Raw genomic sequence first — 21,802 nt, forward strand, 5'->3', positions numbered from 1 at the left:
CCCTCTTTTTTTCTCCTATCTGAAGCGGATGTTTCCAAGGTCTTTGCTTTTAACCACCCAACTACCTGCCCGTTAAATCCCATACCCAGATCCCATCACCTTTAGGCCATTTCTTCATCGGTTATCCCTGCTCTCACCCACATTAACAGCGCTACTATGGTTCAAATCTTACCTCTCAGGCAGTTTATTTGGAGTATCCTGAAGAGTTGATGTCTTTGAATCCCAATGTCTCAATACCGGGGTACCTCAAGGCTCAGTGCTTGGACCACTGCTCTTTTCTATATACATGACATCCCATGATATTTTCTTTAGGTTCTTTTTAGGCCCATATCTCTTATTAAAAAAGCTGATATTTATTTAACATATTGCATGCACTCACACCATTTCTCATAAAATGAAATCTTTTTTTGTGTAAACACAATCTATTGATATTTGTTAGCGTGTGTTCGGTCAGAGCTTCTGGTCGGTTTTATCCTGGCTGCTCTCTAAAAATAAATGATTGGCTGTTAGATGTTGAAGCAGTACAGAGGTGAAAGTTCACCAGCGGGCAGTCATGTGCCGAAACATCTCAGACTGAGCTTTGAAGTCTGATTCTCTTATTTCACGCCTGTTTAGTATTCAGTCTGCTTTTTAAACCATGAGCGATAAAAACGAAAGCACATTTCTCTCTTAACCGTTGTTGTCTTCGCTTTAAGCCCAGACCTAAGATCTGAAGTCTGGATTAGTCATGAAAATGTCTGTTTCCACTGAGATCTCTCTACAGACATTGTTGATCTTTGTAAAAGCTTGTGTGTTTGCTGACAGGGGGTTTCCTGTTCGCTTGATGTTAAAAACAGGTCTGATTCAGTCTCTTTGGTTTCAATCTCTTCTGTTGCTCTCAGTCCTTTATAGACCTAAATGTAGTGCAGATCATTGACCTACATCTAAATGCATCTTTGCCAGGTCCAAAGATACAAAACTTAAAAACGCAACAGTGTAACAGGTGGTTAAAGCTTGTAAGTGTTGTTAAAGATGTTATCCTTTGTCATATTCTGCTATATATATTTGGCTAGATTTATAATTCCAAGTCTGTTTAAAAAATGAATAGTACCTTCTTATTTATGTCTGTAGCACAAATGGCTCAATACAGTACAAGTCACATTTCAAAATCTCATGTTCAGGCTATAAATTTGTCTTTGTATATTAATAATGCTGCTTCCCTTGGCACCCCTGAGTAAACAGGTTTCAGTTTTATTAAACAGTCTCCAATGACAAAATATGGCCATCATTTCACTAAGAGCTGAGTAATAACATATAACAGATGAAAGAGGGAAAAATATGTACACAGAAAAAAACATAAATGTCTATCTTGAGACCCGCCCCCGTTCCTCCTCCTTCATCTGGAACACAGATGGCTCATGCAAGGGCTCATGGGTAATCCATGATGTCAGGGATGTTGTATGTCAAAGCAAGAATTCAAACCATTTGTGTAGTTTATATATTAAAGCTATGAATTATGATGTCAGAGTCAGATAACCATATTGTACAATAATCAGATTAAAATAGAAATTTGTCAGAGTCGTGTCCTAGTTTGTGCTGTTTGCCAAGACAAGCATCACTTGTCCTAATGCTTCAATGTTAGATTTCAGCATGTGTCTCCTTCCGTGGTTTGTTCATCAGATATGAATGAGGCTGAAGATTGTCTGGACTGTTGAGTTGTGATGTGTATTCCTCAGTAATTCTTCATCTCAGTAACATTTAATAGTTTTTTTACTTATGTCTAATAAACAATAACTAAGGAATGGCAACCGTCTATGACATTCTGGCAACCATTTGTTAATTCATAGCAACCATTTGAAACATCCTAGCAACCATCTGTAACACCATAGCAACCATCTGTAACACCATAGCAACCATCTGTAACACCATAACAACCATCTTTAGCAACCATCTGTAACACTCCAGTAACCATCTATGACACTATGACAACCATATGCAACACCCCAGGAACCATCTGTAACACCCTAGCAACCACATGTGACACCCTATTATTACCAGGGTGTTACAGATGGTTGCTAGAGTGTTAAAAATGGTTGCTAGAGTGTTGCAGATGGTTGTTATGGTGTCATAAATGGTTACTGGCTAGTAACCATCCGTGACACCATAGCAACAATTTGTGACACCCTAGCAACCACATATTATGATCACGTATTTCCCTAGCATTGTGGCAGTCACCACTTTTTTGTAAAGATGTATAAATTAAAGACTGCATTTTATTAAATGTTCTCACATTATTATAAATGTGCATGATGTGATGATATTATATTTTTCTGTGATATTCTTGCACCTACAAAAAACAATAGAACAGCTACAATCACTGTGTTAAATTAATGAGCTAAGCAGAATTGATGATGTCATGTCTTCAATGTTTGAAGTGACGTCTGACTGAAGAAACTTTCTCTTTCTTTTTGTCTAGGTGTCGATGTTATTCATCAGCTGGGCCTTTCCGGTCGCAGAGACACACAGACGTCCGAGACAGATTACCTCACATCTTTCACGTTATCTCAAAGTGCTCTGCCCCCTGGTGTTGGGGTAACACTCGGACGAGAAACCCTCATTGAAGCCCCATTGAATGGACTCCTTCCCGCAGGCGTGGATGAGGAGTTTTCTGTCATCGTGAGTTTACGCTCCTGGCGAGCGAGTAACGCTTTTCTTTTTAGTGTGCATGATAACAAGGACAGACTGCGGTTCGGCTTACAGCTCCTACACGGCAGGGTGGTCGTTCACACGGGGGAGAAAACCTCGGTCTATTTCAAGCACGAGGTGCAGGATGGACGGTGGCACTCTTTCTCGGTCGGTGTTCGGCCGCGCTCCGTGTCCTTCTTCGCTCGCTGCGGGGCCGTGCGGTACAGCGAGGAAACGCTGACCCGGCCACAGACGCTGGATTCTGAAGGGCGCCTTTCTGTGGGCAGGATGGACTCACGGGCGTTTCAGTTTGAAGGAGCGATATGTCACCTGGACATCTACCCCTGTGCTCAAGCTGCAGCGCACTACTGCGACTACGTTAAAAAACAGTGCAGACTGTCTGACACTTTCCGATCCGTGCCACTGGAGGTCATCTCTCCATCAGTGTCACCTTCTCCAACTACACACTCTCAGAGATTCGACTCCACCTTTACTTCCCACCCCACCGTGGTCACAAGCTCCATGCCCGCTCCTTTCATTGACCGGTTTTCCCAGAAGTTACCTTCAAATACAGTTAGTCCATCTCCAAACCCCCTTAGCCGGATGCAGGGGACGACAGCGGATACACCCATAACTGAGAAGAACCTAGAAGGTGAAAATGACACAGAGAATCAACAGCTTCACATACAGCCGAGTGGAACCGGAGTTACACCTGATCTGGTCACCGTTCTCAGGCAGAGCCGTTTGAAACACGCCTTAAGAAATGATGGGGGAACCAACAAGGAGCTTTCTCAGAGCAAGCCGAAAGTGAACGGCACCGTCCTGTACCGTGTGGAGAGCAGTTATAACCTGGTGGACACATCTGAGGAGCAACTGCACGACACGGGATACTCGGAGGGTTACGGATACGACTACGGCTTTGACGAAGACGAATATTTCTTTGACTACGATGGATTTGTTGGTCCTAAAGGAGATCCAGGTCCTCAAGTAAGTTTTCTCTCTGTTTCATCATCAAGACCAGTTTACACTGCTACAAGTCAGAGCAAAGCTCTGCTTGAGAATTTATCCAAATTGCATAAGAGTTCGTGTAAATTTATGGCTTTTTTTGGTTTGAATGAAAAGCCGTTGAAGTTTGGCTCGGTTTAATTCGATCAGAGGTCTTATAGAGATGATGTGAATAATTTGTCAGTGGCAGGTAGTGATTTAGAACGGAGATGATAGTTTGTCCAAGAGCTTTTATCCCTTCTGGAGTTACAGGTGTTAAAAGCAGCGTGTCTCAATTCGCCTACAGCCTAAATAATGTGCAGGTTTTCACCTCGACTCCTAAAGACGTTTACATCATCTAGCAAAAAACCAGGTGATGTCAACACATCTGATGTGTTCAGGAAAGGTTAGTCTAAGGTTAGTGACAGACCACAATCTTCAAAGCTTTAATTTCTGTGGTGTCAGATAATGATTTGGGTTTTCTGGGATAATGTAGCTCAACTGGCTGAGCATTGCGTCAGCAGCTGAAAGGTCCTGGGTTTGATTACCATACTGATATGATGTATAGACTGAAGTTACTTGGGATAAAAGTGTCCGCCAAATGCATAAATATAAATGATGTGTTTCATTAATGAAAGGAGTGAAGGTGAGGATCAGACCTGATGCTTATGTTACTGTGGCTGTGGGTCTAAATCTCTAACATTGTGTTTAAGATCAAAGAACATCTGCACAACACAAAAGTACCTCCTCAGGAAAACCAGTCTAATCTGAACAAAGCTTTTCACAACCTAAGGAAGAAGATTCAAGGAAAACTCTGAATATAGCAAAGTAAATGAAATAATCTCTTAACAGCGGACGACTGTGGATGTGTTTAGCAGTTGTAGGTCAGCCGGCTGCTCCAGAACTCATTTATCACAAGAACATGAGACTGAACAAAAGATTAGAAAGACTCAAAGGATAGTAGCTTCTTTAAAGTAATGTTTGATTCACAGGGGTTTGGGGTTGGTTTGTGTGAGATGAGACGTGACTCTCTGTGGATGTTTTTGTTGGATGTTTGGGTTTTGGCTGAGAGATCCAGAACATTCCACACTCACAGAGACTGAAGGAGATCGGCTGAAGGTTTAATATCCATACATCTCTCTGTTGTACCTGTTATGATGTCTTTAAAGGTGCAAATCTGTATGAGGTTTATAAAACAGCAGTCAGTTTCTTAAAATGTGTAATGGCGTTTTTAATATTTTATCCAGATGCTTCACTTGTTCTTTACCCTGATGAAGAACGACCCAATCCGTTAAGACTGAACCTGTCTTGACCTGGACTAAAAGCATATAAATCAGATTCACATACAGATTCACAGTCAGTTTGTCAGTTCCCACGAATCTCTGTTAAAGCAATAAATGCTGCAGGACCTGAAACATTTCATCTTCTCTGATAGATTACGCTCAGCTAACTTCTGTTCCAGATGTTCGGCTACACACAATAAGCAGATAATACATAAGGAGAGCATTACTAAGGTGACCTATGAGACTTTGTTTATGTGGAGGGATTTTGTCTCGCTCACCTGATAGATTCCTGTAACACGACCTGTCACCATTATTACATAATCACACTAGTTCAGAGTTGTTCAGAGTTATTGAATAGAAAAGAAATAGAAAGTGGAGCAAGACTTAAATAGATCAGAAAAAATATTTTAAGCATTTGTGAATATTTTAATTTTTAAATGATTCATAAGTTTTATAGTTTCAAAGCTTTGAAAAGCTGAAATTATTTTGACTCATTTTATTAATTGGTTTCATTGTTTTACAACGTGTTTTACCACAAAGTTTTTTATCTATACATACAGAGCGCAGACACTTTTAAGATGCTTTATTTTTGTTAGTTCGGCTTTAGTTTCATTCAGATTTCTTTTTCTATAAGGAGTTTTGCATTCTGCTTACAGAGATAAGATGATGGGATGGGATGATAAAAAAAGGTGATGGCATGGGATATGATGGAATAGGATCGGATGATGGTATGGGATAAGATGGGATGGGATGTGAAAGGGTGATGGGATGCGATGATGAGATGGAATATGACGGGATGGGATGGGATGAGATGATAGTATGGGATAGGATGATAAAATTAGATGATGGGATGATGAGATGGGATGGGATGATGAGATGGGATGAGATTATGAGATGCGATGAGATGATGAGATGAGATTAAATAACATCTGTCCTCATTACGGTCACATACACATGTTAAGGGATGGGATAGGATGATAAAATAAGATGATGGGATGAGATAGAATGATTGGATGGGATAAGATGATGGGATGGGATAGGATGATAAGATGGGATAAGATGATGGGATGGGATAGAATGATGGGATGGGATAGAATGATGGGATGGAACAGAATGATGGGATAAGATGATGGGATGGAATAGAATGATGGGATGGGATAAGATGATGGGATGGGGTAGAATGATGGGATGGGATAGAATGAAGGGATGGGATAAGAGGATGGGATGGGAAAGAATGATGGGATAGGATAGAATGAAGGGATAGGATAAGATGATAGGATGGGATAGGATGATGGGATGTGATAGAATGATGGGATGGGATAAGATGATGGGATGGAATACGATGATGGGATGGAATACGATGATGGGATGGGATAAGATGATGGGAGGGGATAAGATGATGGGATGGGATAAGATGATGGAATGGGATAATGGGATGGGTTAAGATGATGGGATGGGATAGGATGATGGGATGGGATAAGATGATTGGATGGGATGATGGGATGGGATAGAATGATGGGATGGGATAAAATGATGGGATGGGATAGGATAATGGGATGGGATAAGATGATGGTATAGAATGATGGGATGGGATAGAATGATGAGATGGGATAGAATGATGGGATGGGATAAGATGATGGGATAGGATGAGATAGAATGATGGGTTGGGATAGAATAATGGGATGGGATAGGATGATGGGATTGGATAAGATGATGGGATGGGATAGGATGATGGGATGGAATAGGATGATGGGATGGGAAAAGATGATGGTATAGAATGATGAGATGGGTTAGAATGATGGGATGGGATAGGATAATGGGATGGGATAAGATGATGGTATAGAATGATGGGATGGGATAGAATGATGAGATGGGATAGAATGATGGGATGGGATAAGATGATGGGATGGGATAGGATGATGGGATGGGATAAGATGATGGGATGGGTTAAGATGATGGGATGGATAGGATGAGATAGAATGATGGGTTGGGATAGAATAATGGGATGTGATAGGATGATGGGATGGGATAAGATGATGGGATGGGATAGGATGATGGGATGGGATAGGATGATGGGATGGGAAAAGATGATGGTATAGAATGATGGGATGGGATAGAATGATGAGATGGGTTAAAATGATGGGATGGGTTAAAATGATGGGATGGGATAAGATGATGGGATGGGATAAGATGATGGGATGGGATAGGATGATGGGATGGGATAGGATGATGGGATGGGATACGATGATGGTATAGAATGATGGGATGGAATAGGATGATGGGATGGGAAAAGATGATGGTATAGAATGATGAGATGGGTTAGAATGATGGGATGGGATAAAATGATGGGATGGGATAGGATAATGGGATGGGATAAGATGATGGTATAGAATGATGGGATGGGATAGAATGATGAGATGGGATAGAATGATGGGATGGGATAAGATGATGGGATGGGATAGGATGATGGGATGTGATGATGGAATGGGATGCGATGAAATAAGATCTCCTCATAAGATCTGTCACATATACATGTTAAGGTTTCACGTGTCACTTCAGTCTGTTTACATCACAGTGGTTTAAATATACCAGCATGTTGTTCACGTAGTGTTGCATTAACTGCTATGGGTTTGCTTTATTCTTGTAGCTCAGCTGGTAGAGCATTGTGTTAGCAGTGCCAATGGTCATGGGTTCAATCCCCAGGAACAAACACACTGATGATTAGATTGTGATGGACTATGGCACATTGTCTTACTTCATCTAGAGTTTGTCAGCAGCAGGTTATGGACAGAAACACATTTGATGTTGATCAGATCTAAACCTCGTCCCGTTATTCAGTTTTGGTCCTGTTTAATCACAGTTTGTATGACAAAGCAAGCAGTAGGTATTTGCATGAAATGAGGATGTGTGAGTACAGAACTCCTTTAAAAATCATAATAAATATAGCATGTGAATAAACAGAACATTACCCATTAAAAGTTAAAAAATGTATCAGACGTTCAATACGATTATTTCATATGTGTGTATTAGTTTACAGATCTGAATGGATCAGAACACAACTTATGAGCAGCAAAGCTAAAACAAATCAAATCATAAAAACAAGAATCACTAGATTATGATTGTGTGGGGACACAGATGATGAACACAGGGTTAGGATGTTGACTAACAGCTGTATGAACAACTAAAACATCATTGAGATTTGAGCATTGAGCATGTTCTGTGCCTGTTTTATTATTGTTCAGTTTTTTATCATTGTCATTGTGCGCATGAGATGATGTACGATATTGCTTCTGTTGTGAGGTTTGATCAGTCTATATGTTCAGAGTCTATTGACATTTTATAATTGTAGAGATGAAATGTTTGATCAAAATCTTATATCACTACTATCTTTATATTTTTTGGTAAAAATGAAAACTTGCTCATATAAACAACCATTTGGATAATCCAGGTTATTATCCATACAGTTTAATGTGAAGAAGTTACTGCATTTTTACACAGTATATCCCATCAGCATTAGTTAATATCAACTCTTTAACCACTAAGCCACTTGAGATGATGTCTTTATAATCTCTGTGTTTTTTCTATTTTGACATGTTGTTCTTGTTTGATCGGCAAGCGTCTCTTTTGTCTCTTTGATAAAGTAGGATTTACATGCACAAGGTTTTGTTTGCTCTCTGTCTGTCTGTGATGTCTTTGATGTTTATTCACTAATGTCTCATCTGTTTATCTCTACAGGGTCCTCCTGGTCTACCAGGTTTACCTGGACCGCCTGGAAAGAGAGGACCACGAGTAAGATCGCTTTCTGTTTGTGTCAATAACTTCTGTCTCTCTCTGTCAGCCATTAACAAATGTCTGAATTGAATACAGTTCATGCATATCATCAATAGCAGGGGTGTTTATATGGGTCGGGACCCACTTGTGGGTTTCACAGTGGGATAAGGTGTAGCGGCTAAATGAAAACAGTTTAGTCCAACTAATGACAAGCAAAGAGAATGATTTTGATATGATATACCATAAGGGATTTTGATAATGCAATCAAACTTAAATTTCATTAATAAAATGACAAAAATAAAAACTACTAAATTATAAAGAAAAAAATGATCATTTCCATTAAAAGTGTTATGATTATGATGGTTGGTCCCGGGATAGATTATACCTATTTAAGTTTGGGAACCCCTGATCATTAGCATGTGATGCATCTGCCCTAACCATTGAAAAGCTCATGTGTGTTAGTCTGTAGATAATGTTACATTAATGTTGAAATGTCATTGGTGTTACATTGACAAACACTTTCAGATCTCTGTTAACTCCAGACTTCATTCAGAGAGAACTTCACACAAGTTTATAGTCCTTATAAAGTCTGTGCTACTTTAAAACAGAGCAGAAATGCTGTTTGTAGACATCAAGTTGTGAATATTCCTTTATGTGAAACATAGTCATTAAATTTTTCAGAAAACAACACCAAATCGCATACAAATATTCATGCACAAAACAACAGAGACATTAAAAAAACAGTTTTAATGAATTGTTTCTGAAGAACTACATTACTCGATGAGGGAATGTTTAGCAATATCATTTTATTTTAGTCGCCATTTGTTTTTGTTTTTATATTATATATATATATATATATATATATATATATATATATATATATATATATATATATATATATATATATATATATATATATATATATATATATATATATATATATATATATATATATATATATATATATATATATATATATATATATATATATATATATATATATATATATAAATCTCCGCTTAATCTCCGCTTAATCTCCTTATCCGTTTATATGTGTGTATATACATATATATCTCCCAAGGGTTTTTCCCTCCTAGGACTTTTTTTATTATTTCCTCGGCTAAACAACCCGGGGTTTTTGTTTTTTTTCTCCTAGGGTTTTTTTTTTACCCCGGGGAGGTAGCCTGCTTGGGCTTAACTTAGCTTCTTCTTCGAGACGTTACATTAGTAATACGCTCGCTCATAATGTCGAGTCATAGCCGCAGCAAATTTGGCTACAATGTGTGAATAAAGCCATATAACATATATGGCATATGGGTCAATGACATGACATTATTATGTTGTGTCCGTATGGATAAATTAAATGTAAAAGATTTAAAATTTCAAAATAAATTTGCAGATTTCTTGCATATATTCTCTGTTGAGGACAAAGTCTAAAATTTCTGGTTTTATTTCATTTTGAAAGAATATTTGGGGGGTAATTGCAAAAATGTCAATGTGGTGTAACCGGTTTGTGTCAATTGGAGTAACTAGTATTTTTTAAAATTAAAATATAAATATATTCATAAAAAATGTGGAATAAAATCTAATCATCTAGTTTAGTGTAATATGATTTTTTTTACATACATTTGTACTTAATTTGTCAAAGATTATTTAGAAAACAGAGCTGTTTTCAGCATATGTCAAGACAAATATTACAAAAACACATTAAAATTTATATTTAGAAGCATAACAAATAAAATTATATTTAAAAATTATTATTTTTTATGATTACGCTTACATGCCATTAAGGTGGATAAAATATTTAATATTTCTCATTCTTGGGCGCAATTGGCGGTTACACCATTTGACATTTTCAGGTCCATTCAGTCTTAACTTTCATTAAAATGGTGCAAATGTAATTTTTTTATTGCATAAAATACAAAATACAGCATGCATTGAAATAAACCTGATGCATGCTTTTAAAACAAGGTTAAAACAAATGAATTTCTCATCTTGCCAAACCATTTTTGTCACTGACCCATATATCAAATGTATTAGCTAACATGAACTAACAATGAGCAATATCAGCATTTATTAATGTTTGTACATGTTAGTTCATGGGGAATTAACTAATGTTAACCGTTACAACTTTTGATTTTATAAATCTATTAGTAAATGCTAAAGTTACCATGAACAAAGATGAATAAATGCTGTAGAAGTATTGTTAGTTCATATTAACTAATGCATTATTAACTTATCTTAACAAATAATATAAAGCCCCAGTGTAAAGTGTTTTATTTTTCTTGTTTAATGCAGATTTGTTAAAACGGACAGCTTTTATTCGCGAAGTACGAACTGATTTTAAATTGACTTCCCATGCCTGTTTATCAGGTTCATTTTCTATTCGTAATAAAATGATCCTAAATATGAAATGATTGTTATTATATGATCTATTTCATTAACCAGCAATCACTCATCACATTAATATTATACTGTAGTTTGTGAAATAAACTTGTGTACCAGAACAACAGTTATTCTGTACATCTGTAGCTGATGTCTGTCTCTCTCTCTCTCTCTCTCTCTCTCTCTCTCTTTTCTTTAGGGTCCTCCTGGTCCTCATGGGAATCCCGGGCTGCCTGGTTTACCTGGACTCAAGGTGAGTCACTGTTTCTGTCTTTTTGTATGTTTTCCTCTGTGTTTCATTGGGGAGATCCTGCTGTAGACAGACTGCTGTTGCGTGATTTCATTGGCATTCATTCAGAACCGTTCTTCCTGTCCAAACTCGCCAACATTCAAAGCATAAATATTTCTTCTTTGTAATAAACATTTGTTATGCTGTGACAGTTGGTTGTGGATGGAAAGTTTTTATTGTGAACTCTGAAAGTACCCCGGGAGCTTTGCGTGTGACTGACGGCTTAAACTACTGAAATGATGTGGTGTAACATTAATGGCCTATTAACTGAGGACATATATGTGTGAATGAGCTGTGGGTCAAAAGATGGAAATATAAAGAGGTTAAGAGGTTTATTATAGGGCTGATAGACAGATGGATTTCATTTCACTTGAAAAAAAACACAGCCATCATTCACACTGAGTCTCTTAACAACAGCTTTGCAGGTAACACTTCACTCATAACTGAATGTGATGTTTATATCAGTATAAGGTCAATATTTTATGTTACATTGATATATTTAATGCAATAATGCTACAAAGTAGAAAATCACTGTGAGGTTTACTGTTCGATGTCCTTGTATCATTTGTTCAAAAAGAAAAGCAGAAGTTTGGATGTAATGACGTTCATTCATATAAAATAAATTACATATGTGTTATAAAAATGAATACAGCTGAGAAGCGAGGGGGTTTTAGCGTTATAATAGGTATGGTGTTGTCCACTAGTTTATTCTCATTTAGGAAATATATTGATTCATAATCTATACATTTTATTTTCCATTTTATATACGTATACAGTATATGTTCTCTCCGTCACGTCTCTTTCTAAACACTATAATTATTAGACCCGGAGGCTACACACGCACGCATGATAAGACAGACTTTGTGTGACCTTTTTTCCATTGCTGGAAAGACTGAATCTCTTTATTCCATTACATACACTCACGTTCCTCCTGTTCACATGCAAAACATACAGACAGACAAACAGATACAGTAGATAGGAATAATTGACGACGGGCCATTGAATTATAAGAAAATAATGCACAACCAACTTGGTAATGCGGCACAACGCAAAATGGAGTTACACTGCAGGTGTTTGTTATTTTCAAATAATTCAAACAATGTAAAAAATGAATGTCTTACCTAGAATTGTTGTCTTGTCTTATATAAATATCTGAAAATTCTTACATTGAGATACATTTACTTGCTAAGCGAAGTGGCTTAAGATATTAAGTCTTGTTTATTGAAATAAATGATGAAAATCAACAGGTTTATCCTTAAAACAAGTACAAATATCTGCTCAGTTTGGGCGGCCCGCCTAAGCTGGGAAACCCTACCGCCTTAACAAGGTTGTCCAAATTTTTTTTTAGTATTTGGTGCACAAAATGCCGTCAAGTGCATCTCGGAGACTATCGCGGACGCACTTCACACCGCGAGCAGGCACGCGCCACATGGCCGAAATGAAAGAAATACGTGGTCCATCATTGTCTGGAGGATAACTAGCCAGTTGCTTAAACATCTCAGACAATAGCGCGGACGCCGCACAGCCGAAATGGTCTGTCTTGTCTGAAGGATAGCCAGTTGATAAACGCGTGTCCGTGAGCACTGTAAGTGGACTTATGTTTTGGGGTATGTAAGCCTGTTATTGTATTAGTCTAGTTCTTGCAAATTTAAAGTATGTTAGCTGGTGATTTTATTGTTTGAGCAACCTGCTAGCTGCTAGCTAGGTTTCACGTGCCTGATTAGATATAATTGTTGAGCGCTCTTGCTCACGTTATTTATGTGCATTATTTACATGCTACAGTAGTTACACTCCTTAAAGATAATGAAATTAATAGTGGGAAATATTCAGTTTTTTCCATTTTTGTGCCATCTATCATTGTTCGCCAGACGTTTTACAACATCTGCTTTAGTTTGTGTTTATTAACCCTTTAGTTTCACTTCATCATGCAGCTATTCCCATTAAAGGTAAAAACATTTAATTCATTAATAATCTAGTATGTGTTCATTTTCTGTCATAGTTTAGTGTTTTTAATAAAAATATTTTCTTTTTCATCATGATGGCCCTTTGATTGCCAAGCCCCCGCCCCGGATACCCCCCAACCACCCACCCAACCCTACCACCTTAACTAACAAATTTTCTGGGCGAAACCCTGCTGCTAGGGGTGAGAAAAATAAACTTAATTCCAGTTTTAAATTAATTCAATAAACTCAATTGAAGTTTATATTTCTTACCCCACTACTTACATGTATTTTATGTGTTCTAAGTATAAACCTCATTTGGCTCAATAAACAAGACACCACTTTGCTTATCAAGTAAATGTATCTCAATTTAAGAATTCTTAAATATTTTTACTGGAAAACAAGACAAAATCTTAAGTAAAAAGTCATTTTTTGTAGTGAAGGACCGGAGTCAATATTCCTTCACAGTTACCTCAGAAATGGCTCTGGTGATTATTTTAAGACAGGTCAGGTGTGCTTTTATCTAAAATAATGCATACCTGTGGATCATTTCTAAACCAATCAGAGTAAAGCATTTAACCATTAAAATTGTATAAGATCTGCTGGGTGATGGAGGATAGCACAGCATTAGTTAGTGGTTAGTTAATTGGTTTGCTCTCGTGTGATCGTGATCTTCATATCGCAGCAGACATCTGATTGCTTCCATAAGAGAGGAAGTGTTGGTGGATTACAGTAAACTGATTTCCCTGATGTTTACAGTACCAGATGAAATGTTTATTGGTCTGAGGTTGTTTTTGATCATTGTAAAGGTCATGAGCTGTGATATCTACATTTATACATCTGGTAGACACAGAGCAGCTTACAGTGCAGTTTAGGTCTTGTACATCGCTGAGAATTCAGTCCATGACTTCATTGCGTACTAAGTTACATTGTCCCTGCACTTCTGCAAAAAAATTAAAGGATAGCAAAGCAGAGATAATTTGGTTTTTGGAGAGTTCACATTGAGAAAAAGATTATTGATGTCTTTCACATATTTAAATTTTCATTGCTGTCTAAGATGTGGGACCCCATTAATTCAAAATTGGATGAGTGAAGATTAATCATTGATATGATAGTGTACTCCTTTTGGTATGGTCTTACTATTTTAGGCAAATTGACTAAAACATTGTTAAAGTTTTTAAAGAAATCTCATTTGTGATTATTTCTTAAGCATGTACTTTTGTTGTTGATGATGTGTCAGGTCAGGTCTGTTTAGGAGAAAGTTACTCATCTTTCTTCAGATTTAACCCGAGTGGGTGATGGGGTCGACTGTGCGTTTCCACCCAGATAACATCACTGGGGTCCAGACACAATGGAAATCATAGAAACTGTGCTGCATCTCAATGCACCAGCGCATCCCACAGATGAGTCATAGACTTCTGTTGACATCTGTGGAGATCTTTAACTTTTACTTCAATTCTAAAAAGAACCATTCATGGTATTATTAATGTGTCATTGCATTATATTTTTCTCTAAATGCATTTCAATAAAAGCATGCAAATGGAAATTTCTGAAATGCAAATGAGCCGTAGATAAATACTGTTACTTAAAAAGTATATAAAGTATATCCATTTTCCATATACAAAATATTTCCAAACCCACGATTTGCATCCAATAGCAGTCACAGCACCATCTCCGTCTTTCGCTGCTACAACCGCTGCATTGCATTCACTTGCCGACACTAGCACTTGAAAATAAACAAAAATATGCAATTTAGCAGAAATGAATAGATGGACGTTACGTCAGGAAATTATTTTTTAGAAATTTAATCGATGCATTGATCCACATGGATGTATTGTTACACCCCTTGGTTTAAGGATGTGTGTTTGACACCATCACTTTTAACTGTACATGAATAGTAAAAACAAGCCTCCAGAGACTTTTTTCTACCTTTATACACTACAGTATATTAAATTTAACACAATTTGCATTATAATAAATTATACTAATAATATACTACTTAAGTAACAGTATTTATCCACGGTTCATTTGCATGTAAGAAACTTCCATTTGCATGCTTTTATTGAAATGCATTGAGAGAAAAATATAATGCAATAACACATTAATAATACCATGAATTGGGACAAAGATTGTGCCTTTTTTTTAAAGAGTTTAATTAAACGTTCATGTTATAAATTTTGGTTGAATTCACGAGTTATTAAAAATGTTACTGTTTAACTAGGAATATAATATTAAAGTATCGATAAATTAATTGAATCATAATTGCAATGAAGAAACGTTTGATGTATTTGCAAATATCGCATCGCCGCAGACATAATCGATACTGTATCGCAGTGGCGGCCGGTTACTTCTTTTTTCGAGGGCGCTCGATGCAAAGTTCGTCACAACATGTAAAGCCCGTCATGTGTGTGTTTCCTTATTCCAAAATATGTGTTCTGCGCATCGAGAGATCGTGTGTGCATCACGTGTCTTGTCAAAATAAGTGCCTGCTGCAGATGAGTCTAAAGGGTTTATGATAAAAAAGACGCTCGGGTTTGCCAGATACTCGCATAATCTCATGCCTAATCATCAGAGTTTACTGTTAAGGGAATGTCTTGCGTGTATTTTGTGAACGTGAGCGTTTCTTTTATCATAAACAGGCACTTATTTTGACAAAAATTCGTGATGCACATGGTTTACATGAAGCAACAAACACATATCTTGACGTTTAAGTTTACATTATTTAAAGTGAATTAATGGTGAAATGTATTCAGTTTTGTTTTTTGACAGGTCTGAGTATGTAACAGGTCAAACTGTAGGTGTTTATTTTGTGTTTGAATTAATCATGACTTTTAAAACATGCATTTAAGTGTTGCTATAGGCTACACGTGTCAAAGATGCCTTACAAACACATCAGTCCAGCAGCACACAATTTATATTTTAATTGCACAATAATTGCTTTACCTCGATTATCTTGTTTTTGTAATTGTTTGAATCAAAAATTGAAATGGAAAATTAAAAACGATTAATTGCACAGCTATTGTTTGAATGAACCTCTAAAAACATCTTAAACATTTCAAAATCTCTGTCGATCATGTCTGTATTTGTCAGAAGCAATGCTTATCAGTAAATAGGAAAAAGTGATTGAATCTATCATGAGCTTCACATTTGATCTTCAGGGTTTGGCTTCCACGTCAGGTTTTCCTGCCCAGTGGCAACTAAACTCATCATCATTCATTGAGATATTTTGACAGCTCCTATTATGGAATAAATTGAAATGAAAATAAATCTAATTTGGCAACACTTGTTTATTTTTTCAGGGAGCAAAAGGAGATCCTGGATCGTCTCCAGGTCAGGCGCCGGCGGGCGATCAGGTGAATGATCTACAAATCTCTCTCCTCCCCTAACTTTCTGTTCTCTCATTGAAATATACGGTAGCAGATAAAAGTACATTTCATTTATTTATTTATTCCTCACCCAGTCAAGAACCTGAAAGCAGAGTTCATGTTTCTTTTCTGTCCTGTTTCAGGGTGACCGAGGTCGATCAGGTCCAGAGGGTCCTAAAGGTGAACAAGGTCTGAAGGTATGTTGACCGTCTATGGGTTCTCCAGAGTAAAACTGAGTTTTCGTCTGTTTGTGGTGGCATTGTGGCTCACACGTGGTAATGGCGAGTCGAGTATATCCAACATACTGTAGCACCACTGTCAGTGTCGTCTGGATTGGATTACGGATCAGAATAAAGATCCTGTGTGGTGTGTGAGTCAGGTGAAGATCTGTTACTAAAGCCCACGGGGCGGCGTCACCCGCCTGCAGTTCCTGTTAGAACCTGAGAACCTCCAGAGGTCAAGGGTCATCATAAGAGGAAAGGTCTTTCGAGGGGTGTTGCTTTCAGGATACGTCAATGTGCATCTTTACGAGAGCAACTGTTGCAAGTTTTAAGTTCGGGTAACTCGGACGCAGTTTAGAGATCAATGTTGTGCTGCCTTATTGTGACGAAGTTGAAGTAACAGCGTTTCTGTGTTTTGCTTGTCTTTTAGTAAATGTTGTTGAGGAGCAACAGCGCGTAAGACATTAAAGGGGACATGTCATGAAAATCTGACTTTTTCCATGTTTAAGTGCAATAATTGGGTCCCCAGTGCTTTTATCAACCTACAGGGTTCCCATGGGTCCTTGAAATCCTTGAAAGTTTGTGAATCTGGGGAAAAACATTTAAGGCTCTGGGAAGTTTTTAAAAATATACATACATAGATACAGGTCATTGAAAGTGCTTGAATCTATTTTATGCAAGAAGTTCCTTGTGTAGTGTAGGATAATATCATAAAAATTCTAGACTTTTTAAGCACACGTGCTAAACTGTTCACTTTAAATGCTTATATCTTCTGTATGTGAATGTTGATTCATACCAAAATGCTTTTTTGCATAGTTGGACACATGAAAACGTCTCGCGTTACGTATGTAACTGTTGTTCTCTGAGAAGGGAACGAGACGCTGCGTCTCTCTTGTCATACTTCCTGTGTCCCTGTAACGCCGTCTTTGGCAATATTTAAGATAGCGATATACTTCCTGGCTCCTGCGTCACCCTGTCTTTGTCGTTAAGTCCCACCATTGGTTAAATTTGATATTAACATTCAGACGCATTTACACCTGGAGGCGTCCCCAAAGTGTCACGGCAGTGACGCAGCGCGAGTTCCCTTTAAAAGGAAACTGTAACAATGTATCTTAAAAGGTAAAACGATGTAACCTTGCTCTCACTTGAAATGTGTCCCCACATTTAGTCCTTGAATTTGAGGGTATTGGACCTGGAAAACCTTTGAAAGGTCCTTGAAATGAAGTTAACTAAGTTGTGGGAACACTGAACCTATAGAATGTGAAAAAGATCAACTCAGTAACTTTGGGTCTCTGCAAGCATGTGAAAAAATCAAACCAGTATCACAAAATTACGTACCTAGTTACGTAAGTTTGTGAGTCTTTTCCGTGACACTGACACGTTTTCCGCCTTTTTGCGTGACCATGTCACGTATTTCTGTTTCCGTGTCATTGTCACATATTTGTTACTCAACTGTTTTGTCCTATTTTCTTACCATTAGAGCTTCGGTTTAGGGTTAGATAAATGACATCCTTACCCAAACCCAACTGTAGCCTCTTATGGAACGGCTGAAATTCCACAAGGGGGTTCATTTGTTCCTCAGACGTTGCACAATAAACATGACATCCGAATATAGTCATTATAAATCGTGAATGAAAAGTGAGATTCGAACGAATGTCTGTTAGTGGACTAATTGTATACACTATTTATATCGTAATTCGGTCAAAAACGTCAAGATTGTGAGATGAACAAATCGTTTTGGATTAAAAGGCTTGGATATTCAATTTCCTTGGACTTATGGATTTATGAACAATTTGTTTTGGACAATTTTACCGAAGCGGATAAAGGGAAGATTTTGAAGGTAAGTAAATATCCTAAATCGGCGCCGCCCGGTTCAGGTAACTAACTAGATTAAAGTTTTATGGCTGATAAAAATCATATTATGTTTTGTGTGTGCGCTTAATGGAATCCCGAAAGTCTAAGCTTTACACCGATGTGCCGCATGACCGTATATTTTGAAGATTATATGCTCCAAAGTTACAATGACGTAATGCAGCCTCACGTGCAAGGGAGGGGGTGAACCATGTACGGAACAGTGTTCCTTATCAGGCTAACCTTAATGCCAGGCGACAATTGTTTAAAATAAAAAAATATTAAAATAAAATCATGAAAAAAGCTATAAACCAATACTTAAAGTGACACCCTAACGCAAACACCAAATCTAACCCTAAACCGAAGCGTCTATGGTAAGAAAATAGGTCAAAACTGTTGAGAAACAAATACGTGACAATGACACGTAAACAGAAATACTTGACATGTTCACACAAAAAGGCGGAAAAACGTGTCAGTGTCACGGAAAAGACTCACAAATTTACATGACTATATGTAAATAATTTCATGATACAGGTTTGGAAAAAATATGCCAGTGAAATTTGGCTCCATTTGTGATGTCAGAAGGGGATCTTATTATAATAATACCACCCCTTAAGCCCGATTTATAGTCGTGCGTAAGTTCTACGCCGTAGCTACCATTTTTTTACATTGCAAAACAGCGCGTCAGTTCTACACGGACCGCAAACGCTGTGATTGGTCCACCAGAACCCCTCCCGTCAGGTAAAAAAACTGCTTCAGACTCATAGGTATTTCCGTTTGCGACGGTGAAAACAAAGATGAGCCAAGTTGTGGAGTGATTGAACTCAAACTGCAGCAAAAGTCGCTGTTTATTTACTTCCATCATTGCTGATCTTCTCAAATCATACACAACAAGTTGCTGTTTCTTCTTCGTTTGCGTGTTAACTTGCCAAGCTTCTTCTTCTTTGACAGTCGCGCTGCTACAGTGGTTAAAGGCATGGATACTGCCTACTGGTCTGCACTTGTGTTTGCATGTCGATGTGGACGACGACGTAAAAGTATAAATGAAAACCGACGTGGAACCTTAGCCGTCGCGGCTACGCCGTAGGACCTACGCACAACTATAACGAGCCCTTTAATCTGCACTATCCAACCACGGCACTTCCAGTTAGTGCAGAGATCAGCTCATTTGCATTTTAAAGGACACACCCAAAGACAAATATCTCATACGTTGCTGCTTTTAAAGATTTATTTTTGTTGGATTATTTCTATGAAAACATTTGCTAAAGAATGACAAGTTACAAGTGTTACGCAAAAACTTCTGATGTTATATTGGCAGAAAGTGTGATGTGTAAAGCAAGAATGACGTTAGTTTGTGTTTTTGTGGACAGATGGCCGATAGCAATATTGTGTCTCTCTTAAATTATGCTTTTATGGTGAATATCTGCAAGCTCATTCAGTCGTAAAAGCTGTTAAATCATACAGTACTAAGGATTTATGTCTGGGTGATTATTGTAGTTCAGTGTTTGTTTGACAATGGTCTGGTAATATTGCTTAAAATCATCTCAGAAGAACAGTTAAGATTGTTTTTCCAGGAGTTTAGGACAAAACTTTTGTTTTATAAGAGCAGTGGATATAGTTTTCGAAAGGTCGGGTGTCAAAACCTGGAAATTGATCGTAAAGCAGAAGTGTTTGTTTGAGATCATGGCTTGACTTTGAGATCAAACATTACCAAACGTCACTGGTTTGACTCCAAACACAACCAGCTTCGTATTGTATACAGTCGTGAGGTTTTTCTAGTTTTTGTCTTTAATCTTAATTTTTTTTGCAAATGGCACAATGGTTTTGGTAATGCATACCAGTCAAGTTCTTTAATGTCGGTATAAACAGCATTCTGATTGTTTTCTTCTGTATTCATTGAAGTAGGAATTGATGTATGGCAGCACTAGATTTTCTCCGTCAGTAATGAATTAAATGATGAAATGTAGAGTCAGACCTCATTGGGATTTTCCTAAATATTTTTTTGCCTTTTTTCATTTCATGTTGACTTTTACCACATGGTTGTGATGTCATCGTTGATCCATATTGCACTTAACAGGAAATATTAGTTTAAATTTTGCATTAAAGTTTGCTGACAGAAGGACTCTTGCAGGTCCAGACTGAGTTGGGTGTAAATCACTGTGACCTTTGACCTTCGGGTCTGTAATTTTTCAAACCAAGTTGCACCATGCAGATTTTCTGCCCCGTCTATCCAGCACACAGCGCCACCTGCTGGCAAACAGCTGTCGGTACCTCCCTCGATTCAAACATCTACATATAAAAAATATTTAATCATGTTATAGAGAAAGATTTATAGAAGTGATTCACATGCACTTTTCGCACAAGAACATCACAGATCTTCTGCATTGAAATGTTTTCCGCTGAGCTGTTCTTCGTCCCTCCCTTTCTCATTGTTGTGACTTGTCTTTCTTTCATGACGTCTAGCTGAAGCTGTCAGACACTTTAAAGACTTCTGACAGGTCTGAGGAAATTCCTAAACGCTGTTCGTCTGTGTTCGTCTTATCTAAGACCACTTGAAGTTTACACAACAAATCCTGAAAACATGGAAAAGATGCAAGACTGCACATCTAGATTAAATCTCTCTCTCCGCTTGTAGACATAACGTGCTTTTCTTTTTTCACTCGCAGGGACTCAAAGGCTATCCAGGACCAGCAGGTCTGCCCGGAGAACAGGTAAACACCTCTTAATGAATGTAAGGGGCTACTGCTTGAAATGTGGGAGCCGTTTTGACTCTGATATCGCTTATAAATAAGTGCTGATACATTAAGTACAGTACAAAACTTTAACACTTAATTTGTCACCTTCAGGCAATAAAACGGGCAGGAAAAAACCTACATCGGAGCTATATTTAGAGTCCAGAAATCATTGAGATTTGTGCCAATAGCTAACCACCCAGAATACCCTGGCAACTATCCTAGCAGGTTATCTTCGTCAAATAAAAAGTCGCTAACTTCATTGAGCAGCTTAAAGATGATACTGAAATGTTTAAAGTGATTTATATAGTTCAATG

The 21,802-nt window shown here is 37.7% G+C and overlaps 1 protein-coding gene across 1 annotated transcript in view; it reads left to right on the forward strand.

Moving 5' to 3' along the window:
• LOC129430540 (uncharacterized) overlaps positions 1–21,802 on the forward strand; it is an 89,377-nt gene that overhangs the window by 13,767 nt on the left and 53,808 nt on the right. The window contains exons 3-8 of the mRNA XM_073875600.1: positions 2,456–3,651; positions 8,667–8,720; positions 11,287–11,340; positions 16,616–16,669; positions 16,825–16,878; positions 21,420–21,464. Coding sequence (XP_073731701.1) covers positions 2,456–3,651; positions 8,667–8,720; positions 11,287–11,340; positions 16,616–16,669; positions 16,825–16,878; positions 21,420–21,464 — 1,457 coding nt within the window. The remainder of the gene's footprint in view (positions 1–2,455; positions 3,652–8,666; positions 8,721–11,286; positions 11,341–16,615; positions 16,670–16,824; positions 16,879–21,419; positions 21,465–21,802) is intronic.

This window comes from Misgurnus anguillicaudatus, chromosome 13, assembly GCF_027580225.2.
Source record: "Misgurnus anguillicaudatus chromosome 13, ASM2758022v2, whole genome shotgun sequence".
Taxonomy (NCBI): domain Eukaryota; kingdom Metazoa; phylum Chordata; class Actinopteri; order Cypriniformes; family Cobitidae; genus Misgurnus; species Misgurnus anguillicaudatus.